Raw genomic sequence first — 10,291 nt, forward strand, 5'->3', positions numbered from 1 at the left:
TAAGTATCCCATTTATATGATTGATTGGCATTATTTAATGTGGTGGAAGATGTTTCAGGGTATGAATTTATTGATGTCATCATCACAGTAACATAAATTGACAAAGTAGCAATGTGGTTTTATACAATTATACATCTGACTGACATTAAAGTGACTGAAAACAATTCAATATTTGTGTGCTTAACTGTAAATGCACCTTAAAGCTGTGAATTCACTACTCGTGATGTTGTAACTATTTCATTTGTTTATCTGGTTCATTTGGTTAATTTTGTGATTCATTTTAAGATTAATAAATGCATTGTATGCCTATGGAGATTAGATGCATAGTCTATGGCTTACGTCAGTGTAGGACAGTGAGGACAATGACTTCCTCTGTTGTAACAGCGCTGGACTTTGACCTGTGAGAGTGCAGCTCTGACCATGAAGAGCGAACTTCCAGACAATAACAAAGATGGCTTATAAGACATCATTTTTATCTCTCGTTAACATATTTTCAGGTATATATATATATGGGCATTATTTAAAGCCAGTGTTTTTACAACACTTTTTTTTATTTAAACAGGTTTACCTATAGTTTTCACAATACAATTTACAGCAAATCAACCATTTACAACATTTATTATAAATTAACACATTTCATTTCACAAAGTTAACAAAAAGGGTTAAGCTAGCGTGTACAAAATTTATAAATATTCACTAAAAACATATATACATTATTAAACCTTTTCCTTCTGCTCATAGTGTGAAATAGTTCATGACCGTGTAAGACATGTTCAAAATCCCAGCAGAATCACAGATCATCACATCTGTGCCATGGTCTTCCTCACTATTTAAATTCCTCACTATCCTTTGCATAGGTAGATTTAATCATAGTCCTTAGAAAAAGTCACGAGAATCCCAATTTTCCTTCTTTTTCCCCTTTAACCAGTCCAAGTGCTTGAGATACTCTTATGTTTGGTGTGATCATGATTCATGAATGTGAAGGTGAGGCAGAGACAGATTCTGAATATGCAGGAGGGGATTCCAGAGGGATTTCTGTCTTCATATGTAACTGCAAAATAAATTTTGTATACTCATTACCTTAAAAACCATTAACAGTGAACTTAAACATTTGAGGACAAGATTCATTCAATGATGTTGAAGATAATCGACAATATCTCCACGGTTACCTCGTTATAAGCAGGAGGCGGTTCGTAGAACTGTACGGTGCTGTAGCGTGGCGGTCTGTGCAGGTCATCATCGGACAGAGAGATCGGAATGACGTAGACAGACTGTTGATCCCTGACTTGAGCTTGAGCCTGCAGGCACTCTATGCACTCCTTACGGGCCCAATAGAACATTTTACAGAAGGCAATACAGCAGATTGCCAAAAAAACTAAGATTAGGATAGGTGTGAAGATCCTGAAAAAACAACAGTTTTGCTATGTTAAGATCCAGCTTTAGTGTGAGCATGTGTGCTGATGTGATTTTGTGGCCTATAGAAAATAGAAACTGAATGGACCATGCCCGGCTCCAGCTTTGAGATGTAAAGTGGGCCAAGTGACATTCCAGGTGGGCCAGAGCTTTAACATTATTTACAATATTTTAGTTTTTTCCCCATAAATGATTTTGCAACTTTATTTTATAACAAAAGGGGCAGGTCTTAAATAAGAATGAATGAACAAATTACAAGAAATAGCACAAATAAATACTACAAAAGATACACCTATCTGAAATCTGTTTATTTCATTTGTAACAGAATTCAGGTACAAAATACTGTCATGTATAAATTAAATAGGCTATATATTAATCCTATTAAAGCTAAAGAAGTCAGACAAGAGCAGATATGATTTTAGTTGTTTTTTTATTTTATATATCTTTAACGTTAATGACACAAGACATCAACAAGTATATTAAGCTACTAGATTTTCTATGTTCATTAAGACGTTTTATTTTAACACAGTTAAGACTGTGCTTGCGAGGATACTCGCTAAAACGGGCATTTTTACGTAATTTTGTGTGTATTTGTCCGATTAAGCGTGGTAAGACGCAAAAGAGAACTCAGTTCAGAGCTGGCGCGCTGTCTGTCTGGCACAGCTGTAAAAAAGGTGAGTGAGAGTGAGAAAAAGGATGTGAGCAGATGTCTAATGGATTTCGTAACAGAGCTTATGTGTGTACAGTTTGGAAGAAGAGCATTGAAAGCATGTATACATACGTAAATAATAAAAATCGATCACTGTAGTCCATTGCAATGAAGAAATTCCCAATTCAAAAGCAACTCTGTAAGGAAATAAATAAATTACATTTGGTGATGACAGATTTAATTATTCGAAAACTTCTGCCTTCAACATTAGGCTACAGATCAATATATTTACACAAGCCCAGTCACATGTCAAGTGATATTCTATTGGCAGGTGAACATCATACACACTTTATTTATGTAGTTATCGAATTTATTTCTTAAACCAATCAGGTTTTTAAGCGCCAGACTGAAAAACAAATAAATAAAGTCTTACCTCAAATAATTCAGGCATTTACGTCAATAATGTAGACTCTGAGTGCACTGCTCTGATTTGAGACCAAGTCTTATCTGAGGGAGGGGTTGTAGTGCTGATAGTGAAGTCTGAACACTTTTATGGTGACTGTCGGGTGTTTAAAGACACAGCACCTATATCACGTGTTTCCTGTTGCAGGACATTGTCTTTGCAGCACTTCATTCTTTTTAATCATCACACAGCAAGTGTGCTTCATTATTATTATTTTTTCACTTTATTACTTCAATTTATCATTAAAGAACAGTCATTATGTTATCTATATCATTATATTTCCCCTCCCTGTTGAAAATGAAAGCTTTGGGCCAGCAGACATTTTTAGTAGTTTTTGTTTCGGCACAACTGGTCCTTGACCACTACATGCATAACCTTTCTGTTCCCAAATGCACATAAATCCCTAGAATTTCCCCTTTTATTTATGTGAAATAAATAGAATAGGAAGACATTTAGTTTAAAGAAACTATGGATGGTTTAATATCTTTCATGAACATGAGTAACAGTCTAAAGGAGAACAAAAAATTTAAATAATAAGGCTACTGGTGCATATGAGTCAGATCATCATCATTAATGAACATATCAAAAGATCTTTGTATAATGAGTGGATAGTAATAATTGACATGAAACAAATAAAAACTTTATTCCCAGACATCAATGTCAACAGTTTATTACTTCTATAGACTCTAAATGCCTACTTGGAATCAAGAAATTGTGACTGAATTTTGTATATTAACAGATTTCAGTCACTTACTAGGGTGAAAAAAGTTTGGGAAAATACTGCTACTCATTTGCTAGGGAATCAATAAAATGTTATCAATTTATGAGTAATAAAGGTTTACAATTAGAAAACTATATTATATTACACAAATATATTATTTCATTATTTGCTCAACATAATTTAAACAAATACCACCCACTATCTGCTTTGTGAACTTATCAAATACAGCTAAATGTACAAAAATGTTTCTTTATATATTGTACATTTAGATTATAACTTAAAGTCCTGAGAGATCCATTATCATTATCATTATTTAAGACCAAAATAAACTTTAAAATAAGAGTGGCTTTTCATGTCCACACAAACTCCTCTCTGCTGGAAACATCAGTCAGCATGTTAGTTGGAATGTTTTAAAACTTCAGCCAGTCGTTGCACTGTTTCATTTTATAAAATGCGAATACAAAGTGCCTTCACTTTGGTGGTTTCAAATAGTTGGTTCACTGACATTCTGGATTCTTATGGCCAGTTAAGCAGTGGACTCCACATAGTTGCCAGGAAAATAACCCTTTACTCCATTCAGAACGCCCTCACACCAGCCATCTTTATTCCTGCTGGTGAGGTAGATGATGTCCCCCTCCTGAAAGATCAGGTCACCTGGCTTGCCTGCCTCGTAGTTATATAGTGCCACCACTTGGTAGGAAAAAGAATTACAATGGAAAATCAGTACCTTTAGATATCTTTTAAGGTCTTACATTCTGAATGTCATTACCAGTGGTGGACAAAGTACACAAATCAAGTACTTGAGTAAAAGTACAGATACTAGACACATTGACAGAGCTTAAATAGGTTACAGATCAGTCTCACTTCATTATGAATTATTATCAACTGTCACAGTGAAATATCTGTTAACATTTTAAGAAAAAAACTATGCAAACAAACCATTTGAAACTGCTACGGCAGTGGGGAAGATGCATGGGAATTAATTTGCATTATTTTAACGTTATGTTTAGTTTACGTTTAGGATCTCCCGTTCTTGACTCATTTTGAGTCAGACTTGTCAGTGTATTGTTAACTGGAGGGAGACTCGCTCTGACCAGATCATGCGAATCAGTGAGTTGCTGACTAGAGAACGGATGTGATCGAATCAGTCCAATTTACAAAGTGAATTGTTCAGTGCGATTTGCGATCCGATTCAACAGGTTAATAGGCTAAGAATTAGCTCGATCATGAATCGGACACTGTTATCGCATCTTGGAGCGGGTGACAATTTCTTCATTTCAAAATAATGAGGAACGACATGTTTTTATGAAATGTAGTGGAGTAAAAAGTATGATATTATGCTTTGGAATGTAGTTGTTACAGTTCGGCTCATAACTGCGACAAAAAATGGGTGATCACAAAGAAATACATTGTAAAAGTATATTTTATTATAAATCTCTGGGGAAGACTAGACTGGGTAAACCCTGCCTGATCTGCCGGCGATATGATTTCGCCCAGCAACTCAGTCTGGAAACCCGTACATTCATTTCTACTGCTTCTGTTACACTTTTGCGGGAACAAATCACAGACTGGCTTATCCACCTTGCTCGCTATTGGCGGGTATAACACGATGACGTCTACCCGTCTCTCGCACGAACGTCAATGCTATTCCTTTTAACCTCTCGACGAAGCTGAATGACTTCTTTAGTTAAGCAAACAAATCGCTCGAGTGGGTGTAAATACCACACACTTTCATATTTTTTTTTTGCACAACCTGCAAAAATCGCTCGATGCCATTGCTGCTTCTGCAAACCGCTGATCAATGCTACAAACCAATACAAACTAAACCTGTCTGGAGTTTTCGCGTCGCTCTGCAAAGTACATCATCCGGATCGTTGATCTGATTGGTTGAAGGACTATCCAGTTGCGTGAATAATGCTCATTGATCACGCCTCTTGTGCAGTAGAAAATACATACAGACTCCCCAGACCAATGTTCAATTTTAAATTGAGCTTGGTCTGGTGATAGCCAGACAAGGGGAAGACATAACAAGGGAAAAAATAGAAGAAATCAGTTAAAGGAGCCACTACAGATAAAAAATATGGACAAAAGCTCCTGTAATATCCAACCATGCTTAAGAATCGCATTAACTCCCTTAGTACTTGGTGGAGGGAAATTGTCAATAGCCAAACCTTAGCCCTCACAGGGCGCACCACACCCTGCCCAACTACCTTACCCAAATAGGTTACCGTTGCCCTGGCGAACTCACACTTCGCCAAGTTAACGGTTAATTGAGCCTCAGCAAGACGTTCAAATAGGGCTCGGATGTGGGAGAGATGTTGTTTCCATGTCTGACTATAAACCACAACATCATCCAAGTATACAGCACAACCCTCTAAACCAGATGTCTCCTGGTTCATTAGGTGCTGAAATGTAGCAGGTGCATTTCTAAGGCCATAACTCATCACAGAGTAAGAATATAGGCCAAATGAGGTGATGAATGCAGAAATTTCTTGAGCATGAGGAGTAAGTGGTACTTGCCAGTAACCCTTCAATAGATCAAATTTACTGACGTAGGTGGCAGAACCTATTTGGTCTATACAATCCTCCATGCGTGGTAGAGGGAAAGAATCAGGTTTTGTGATATTGCTTAATTTACGATAATCTGTACAAAAACGGTATATACTATCTGGTTTACCAACCAGTAAACAAGGAGATGCCCAGCTGGAAGAAGATGGCTTTGCGATATTATGTTCTAACATATACTTGATTTCAGATTGTATATAACGCTGCTTATCCAGTGATACACGATAGAAGCGCTGACGTATAGGTTTGGCTTCTCCAACGTCTATGTCTGTGCTATATTAGTTGAGTCTGAGTCGGAGCATCTGAAAACAAAACCGAAAACTCAGAAATTAAGGACATCAGCTCAGCTCTTTGTTGATCAGGTAAATGTTTCACCAAGCTCTCCAAATTAGTTAAAGTCTCAGAATTTTGAAAAACACAATCGTCAGACCATCTCTCCAGCTAAAACCAACCGTCTTCAGAAACCATTTACATACTGTAACAAACTCACTGGTGGTTCATGCTCCTTTACCCCATCATGAAGCCAGTGGTCCACGCACTTTGTGCCCAAAAAAGTCATTTGGACTAAAGCCCAAACTATCCTACAAGACCTCCCGAGGCGCTAGCAACAACCATGGCAAACCCTCCTCCCAGTCACGATTGAGCTCCACACAATACGCCCGCAACAGAGATTTTAAGGTCTGGTGAAAGCGTTCCAAAACGCCTTGACTCTGTGCATGGTAGGGAGTAGTTCGATTATGCCTCACCCCTAATTGTTTTAACACCTCCTGAAACATACCAGAGGTAAAGTTAGTTCCTTGATCAATACCAAAAATAGATATAAATTGAGTCAAGGCCTTCACTATAGAACGAGTCGTGATGGAACGGTGGTAACGGACCAACACAATCAATTATCAAGTGCTGGAAAGGTGCTTCCACAGCTGGAATAGGATACAGAGGAATTGGTTTAAGAGGCTGGTTGGGTTTACCGGTTAATTGACATGTTGGACAAGTTTTAATGTACTGTCTAACATCCTTTTTCATACGAGGCCAATAAAAGTAATGCAACAACTGTCCATACACCTTATTTACCCCGAAATGACCAGCTACATCTCCATGTGCTGTTTTCATGACTGTTTCCCTCAAAGACGTAGGGACAACAACCTGAAAAGATGCCTGACCCAACAATACATCCTTCCCAGACAGCCACTTCCTAACCAGTAAACCATCTTCAACAAAATAGCCACTTGCTACTTCTCCCTTCTTATTTAAAGGCAAAACAGAAGTAAACATTTCTTTTAAAGTGTCATCCTCCTGCTGAGCTTTAATCAACTCCCCGCGTGAAATGAAAGAAGAAAGAACAGAGAGGCCGGTTACAGTCATCTTCAATGTATCTTCAGACTTGGGCTCCAAATCCTGCAAAACATCAGAATTATTCTTACTCATAGCACGAGTAACTGCACAGGACACGAACACATCAGGAAATTGTGATGCATCAGTTTGATCCTCCAAAGAGGGATAAGCTGTTACAATTTGAGGTGGTGGAATGTCTCTCCACACATGACCACCAGCCAAGTTGTTACCTAAAATCACAGAAATTCCCTCAACAGGCAATGATGATCGCACACCTACAACCACTGTACCATTAATCAATTCCGATTGAAAGACTATCGTGTGTAGTGGAACAGACAAACTTTGCAGTCCAATTCCCTTTATCAGTACCTCCTTACCAGTACTTGAATCAGCAGAAAAGGGTAAAGCAGACTGCAAAATAAAAGTCTCAGAGGCTCCTGTATCCTTTAAAATCTTGACAGGAACGTTATCTCTGCCCACTACAAGAGACACAAAACCATCTGTAATGAATGGAGCATACATTTGATTTTCATTACACAAAACTGCTTTTTCTTGTTCCAACATGCACTCGCCATCATTAACAGGAAGTTGGAAAAATTCAGGCACTACTGAAGACATCAACAGAGCTGATTTTGGTTCAGGCTTGACACAACTTAATTTCACTTTTAGAGTAGGACAGTCTTTTTTCCAATGACCTCTTTTAAGACAGTAAGCACACTGATCATCTCTCTCAACAGAGGACTTTAGTTTTCTCACAGGCTTACCACCACCAAATGAAAAGGACTCAACATTCTCTAAAGAATTGTCTGTACGATGCCAACGATTTTTCCTAACCTCACCTTTGTGTGTCAGAACATATTCATCAGCGAGAACGGAAGCCTCCTCTACAGTTTTAACTTTTCGTTCTGTTATAAAAAGAGCCACCTCTTCAGATAAAGTATTCTTAAATTGTTCCAGTAACATCAACTTATACAGAGCCTCAAAGGTATCTGCATGAGATAAGGAACACCATCGATCAAATTGAATACGCAGATCTCTTGCAAACTCAGAAAAAGATTGGTGTGCTCCTTTACGCAAAGCTCTAAACTTTTGTCTATATGCTTCAGGGACTAGCTCATATGCTTTTAAGACTACTTCCTTTACTTTTGAATAGACTTGACTATCCGCTACACTAAGTGTAGAATATGCTTTTTGAGCCTTACCCTGGAACACACACTGTAACAGTACTGTTCGTTTGCAATCTTTCCATCCCATCAAATTTGCTAAATGCTCAAATAAATTAAAGAAAGTGTCCAAATCATTCTCATTGAACTTGGGCATGAGACTAAGACTGCTTGCAACATCAAAGCCTTGTACAAATAAATTACCCATCTGAGACTGCACAACATTAGGTTGACTCTCCAGCCTACCTTCTCTAATCAGTTGCAGTCTTTATGCTTCAATATCCAGTCTACGAATTCAACGTCTTGCTTTCTTTTATTACTCTCCATTTCTAAGAGCAACAACTCTCTCTGCTGTTCATAAGTCAACGAAGAAAAACTTGGAGGATCAACGTGTTCTACAGGATCTTGAACTTGAGACGCAGCTGATATCTCAGTCCTAGTTGTAAGCACACCCAAGTCTGCTAAAGCTGACTTTACAATAAGTCCTACACCCTCTTTTAGACGTTTTTCCTTAGTTGTAAGTCCAACCTCAAAATGTGCAGCCACCTCTAATAATTCATCTTTAGACATTTTGTCCAACTTCTCCTCAGTAGGATTTTTAAAAAACTCCCCCAAAGCCATTTAATTCAATAAATTCTAATTTCTCATAATCAGAATCTTTTCCCACTACCAAAAAAAAAAAAAAATTCTAACTCAACTCTAAACTTCGTGCTTCAACCAAGAGCTGAGTTCCTTTAAGCCCTTATATACCGACAGCACTGATCCCGGACGAGCCCCCAATTTTGTACAGTTCGGCTCATAACTGCAACAAAAAATGGGCGATCAAAAAGAAATACATTGTAAAAGTATATTTTAATTCAAATCTCTAGGGGAAGACATAACAAGGGAAAAAATAAAAGAAAGGTTCAAAAACTCAGACGATCGCATCCAAGGCCACTAAACGAAAGGAATAGCGAGGATCTGCTGGCGTAGAATTCTTAAACCTTTAAGACACCTGCCACCTGTGCCCAATCCTGCAAGAGCAAGAACAAAAACAGAACTCCACACACACTCCTGTTAGCAAACAGACAGCCATTTTTATACCTGCAGCCAGGTGTTCTTAATTACAAGTGGATGTCCACCAATGACGAATAAAACAAAAACAAGACCATAACAGTAGTGAAGTAAAAGTCAAATTTTTACCAAAATAAAAATACTTTGATTGAGTACAGATTCTTGAAAAATTTACTTAAGTACAGTAACAAAGTAAAAATACTTTGTTACTGTCCACCACTGGTCATTACAAAATTATCTTGAAAATCTAAAATGTCAGTACAGTCATTTTGTAAACACCCATTTACAAAACATCTATTACGAAATACCAAAGTCTCGCTATTATGATCCTGATTCACAATGCAAATTCTTCACCTCTCTTCAAAAATGAGTTTGATTAAAATGAGCAAACATTGAGCCTACCTTTCTCCAAATAGTCAACTGGTGCAGATATGTCGTAATCAATAGGGGGAGGTAAAGGGGGCATTTCCTCATAGTTGTCAAAGCCATCTACTGGTGGTGATGGGGGCGGTGCTGGAATCTCAAGGTCTAAATGTACATGGACACACAATGTTAACACATATAGACAACACTAGAGCAAATGCACCTTTAATGCACAAGCAAAGTGTGTGAGTTCTGAGCCACAAACTGCATACACATGGAAGACCACACCGGCAATCAAATAAATAATAATAATAATAATAATAACAATGCATTATCTCTGCGGGTGTTCATATGTTAAAAAAAAAAAAAAAACAATTATGTTTGCAGTTCAATTTGTTGACAGCACAACTTGAAATTTGTAATCATTTTAGTTAAAGGATTAGTTCACTTTCAAATGAAAATTAGCCCAAGCTTTACTCACCCTTAAGCCATCCTAGGTGTATATGACTTACTTCTTTGTGACGATTTGCACAGTTATTAATCAATTTATGGGTGGAATATGAATATAA

The 10,291-nt window shown here is 37.6% G+C and overlaps 2 protein-coding genes across 2 annotated transcripts; both read right to left on the reverse strand.

Annotated features, from left to right (window-relative positions):
- Positions 1-916: 916 nt before the first annotated feature.
- si:dkey-283b1.6 lies at positions 917-2,271 on the reverse strand. The gene is made up of 3 exons (XM_048206651.1): positions 2,195-2,271; positions 1,170-1,401; positions 917-1,051 (listed from the first exon to the last, which is right to left on the reverse strand). Exons 1-3 carry the CDS (start codon positions 2,224-2,226, stop codon positions 971-973), a joined length of 345 nt encoding a protein of 114 aa, XP_048062608.1. The 5' UTR covers positions 2,227-2,271; the 3' UTR covers positions 917-970.
- Positions 2,272-2,976: 705 nt separating this feature from the next.
- Positions 2,977-9,978, reverse strand: LOC125277988 (abl interactor 2-like). Its single transcript, XM_048206662.1, has 2 exons — positions 9,762-9,978; positions 2,977-3,936 (listed from the first exon to the last, which is right to left on the reverse strand). Exons 1-2 carry the CDS (start codon positions 9,823-9,825, stop codon positions 3,773-3,775), a joined length of 228 nt encoding a protein of 75 aa, XP_048062619.1. The 5' UTR covers positions 9,826-9,978; the 3' UTR covers positions 2,977-3,772.
- Between the last annotated feature and the right edge of the window lie 313 nt (positions 9,979-10,291).

Source organism: Megalobrama amblycephala, linkage group LG1 (assembly GCF_018812025.1).
Source record: "Megalobrama amblycephala isolate DHTTF-2021 linkage group LG1, ASM1881202v1, whole genome shotgun sequence".
In the NCBI taxonomy this organism is placed as follows: Eukaryota; Metazoa; Chordata; class Actinopteri; order Cypriniformes; family Xenocyprididae; genus Megalobrama; species Megalobrama amblycephala.